The 2,180-nt window shown below is 50.9% G+C and overlaps 1 protein-coding gene across 1 annotated transcript in view; it reads left to right on the top strand.

Annotated features, from left to right (window-relative positions):
- ANKRD33 (ankyrin repeat domain 33) overlaps positions 1-223 on the top strand; it is a gene marked incomplete at its 3' end in the record, with an annotated part of 4,642 nt that extends 4,419 nt beyond the window's left edge. Inside the window, 1 exon segment of the mRNA XM_031064556.1 lies at positions 1-223. This exon segment is cut by the window's left edge and continues 132 nt beyond it. Within this exon segment, the coding sequence (XP_030920416.1) occupies positions 1-223 (223 nt within the window).
- Between the last annotated feature and the right edge of the window lie 1,957 nt (positions 224-2,180).

Below are 2,180 nucleotides of genomic sequence, written 5' to 3' on the forward strand. Positions count from 1 at the left end.
CCTGCCGCGGTGGCTGCGCCGGGGGAACAGCGTCTTCCCCGGGGAGCCCGTGCCCAAAATCAAAGTCAGCAAAGCCTCTGGGTCGAGCAGCGGGGAGAGGAAGCCACGTGTGAAGGACAAGCACCTGCTGCAGCCGCCGCAGTGGAGGTACAAGGTGCTGAAGGAGGAGAAGAAAGCGGCCGAGGAGGCCAAGAAGGGAGACAAGGAGAAGGAGAAGAAGAAGAACAAGAAGAAGAAGAAAAAGAAAGGCTAAGGAGGGAGGTGGTGGGGTGGGGACAAGGTTCTTGCTGTCCCCTTGGGTTTGCTGATTTTTCTGGCACGGGGGGGTTTGTTCCCGGTGGATGGGAATGGAATATCCCCAAAGGTTCACAGGCCCCTGCCTGGCCTCTCCTCCTCTCCACCCCAAGGGTGGCCACCCTAGCATGGGACACGTCGTGCTGGGCACTGATGTCCTGAGACCCTGAAGCTCCAGGAATGTCAGGGAGCAGGACTGTGGCAAAAGTCCTTCCTATTTTTCCTTTTTTTTCTTTTTTTTTTTTTTTTTTTTGCCTCTCTGATTTTCCCAAGCTCTCGATGCGTTGGGATGTGGCCGAGCAAATTAAAATGGAAGCGGCTGCCATGTTAACAGGATTGATTCCACGAATAAAGCTCAGGGTTGCTGTGGGGCTGGCAGGAATTCTCCCTCTTCGCTGTCGGTGTCCTCTGGGTGCTCTGTCACCTCCTCGGTGACATTCCCCACTCCTGTGCGTCCCTGGTGTAGGGGTTAGCATGGTCGGGATGGAGACGAGAGATCTCTGGAGCCAGGTGGCGGAATTTGGGGTTTATTGCAAAGGGCCAAGTGCAGGAGCTGCTGGGAACTGCCAGGCACAGCTCAGAGAAGGACTGGGAGAAGAGCGGGGGAGAGAGGATGAGAGGGGAAGAGAGTAAAAGGGTAAGAGAGCGAGGTTCCCGTTCCAATGCAATAAATCTTCTGTGTTGAATATTCCCATTCTCACCGACCAATCTAGTACAAGATACAAATCCTACAGCATTTACATACAGCCTATAAGAATCACTACATTGCCTGTAAGAATCACTACATTACCATCCTGTGCTACATTTTAAACCCTAAAAACTCCTCTTTGGGCCCCTTCTGCCGAGCCCAAAAACTACTCTTTGGAAACCTTAAAAACTCCTCTTTGGAGTAGTTTGAAACCCTAAAAACTCCACTTTGGTCCCCTTCTGCCAAGCTGGCAGGGTCTGCTCGGACCCTTGGAGCTGTCTGCAAGCAGAGGGTGTTGTTCCATCAAAAGGGGATTTTACCTTCAGCCAGCCACACCATTGTTTTCCCGTTGTTCAGTAGCTAAAGTATCTCAAAGCTTGCTTTCATTTCAATCTCGCTGATAGTTTCCATGTTCTCAAAATCTTTTGCCAGGCAATCATATTTATAAGGCTTTCCTGTTTCATCTTCCCCAGCACTGGCGTTCCCAGATTTTTCAAGATATTTCGAGATCGCCTCAAACCCAGCTCCACGCCAGGGTGCAGGAACGTGAGGCTGCTGGTTCCTACACCGTGGGCAGAATTCGGCCCTGGGAGGGCAGCAGGCAGTGCCACAGTGCTCAGAGCAAAAGCCACCCAGGTCATAAATAATCCTTGGCCAGGTGTGGAGCCCCCTCCCTGCACCAGCCCCTGTTTTTGGGGGGAGTCCACGCTCCCCCTTTGAGGCTGCAGCTCTGTCGGAACCCAGGAAATTCCTCTGGCTGCCCTGGAGGGCTCCAGACCCTGCCCAGGGAGGCTCAGAGACCTCAGCACAGAGCCCCAGACCTTTGATTTAGCCCTTGGAAAAAACAGTTCCCAACCTTTATATGATGAATTACAAGTCAAAAGAGTTTAAGGAGAATAATAGTTTGTTTGTCACAGGGTGAAAAAATAGATTTTTGACGTTTTTAGAATGGAGGTTCAGGGTCCCAAGATGGAGGAATCTGGGCATGCCTTGTCCTTCTTTCTCCTTCTTCTTGGCCTCCATCTTCTGGGTGATGGTGACACTTTTGGATTGGTTTAGAGTAGAGACAGACTGTCTAACATAGGTGATAGGTATTGGAAAATAATTGTAAATAAAGTACACGTAGTTTTTAGTATAAAAAGACAACACTGCCCTGAAGGTGCGCAGTGTGCCACGGACTGACCTGCTGACAAGACCT

Source organism: Geospiza fortis, unplaced genomic scaffold (genome assembly GCF_000277835.1).
Source record: "Geospiza fortis unplaced genomic scaffold, GeoFor_1.0 scaffold599, whole genome shotgun sequence".
Lineage (NCBI taxonomy): Eukaryota > Metazoa > Chordata > Aves > Passeriformes > Thraupidae > Geospiza > Geospiza fortis.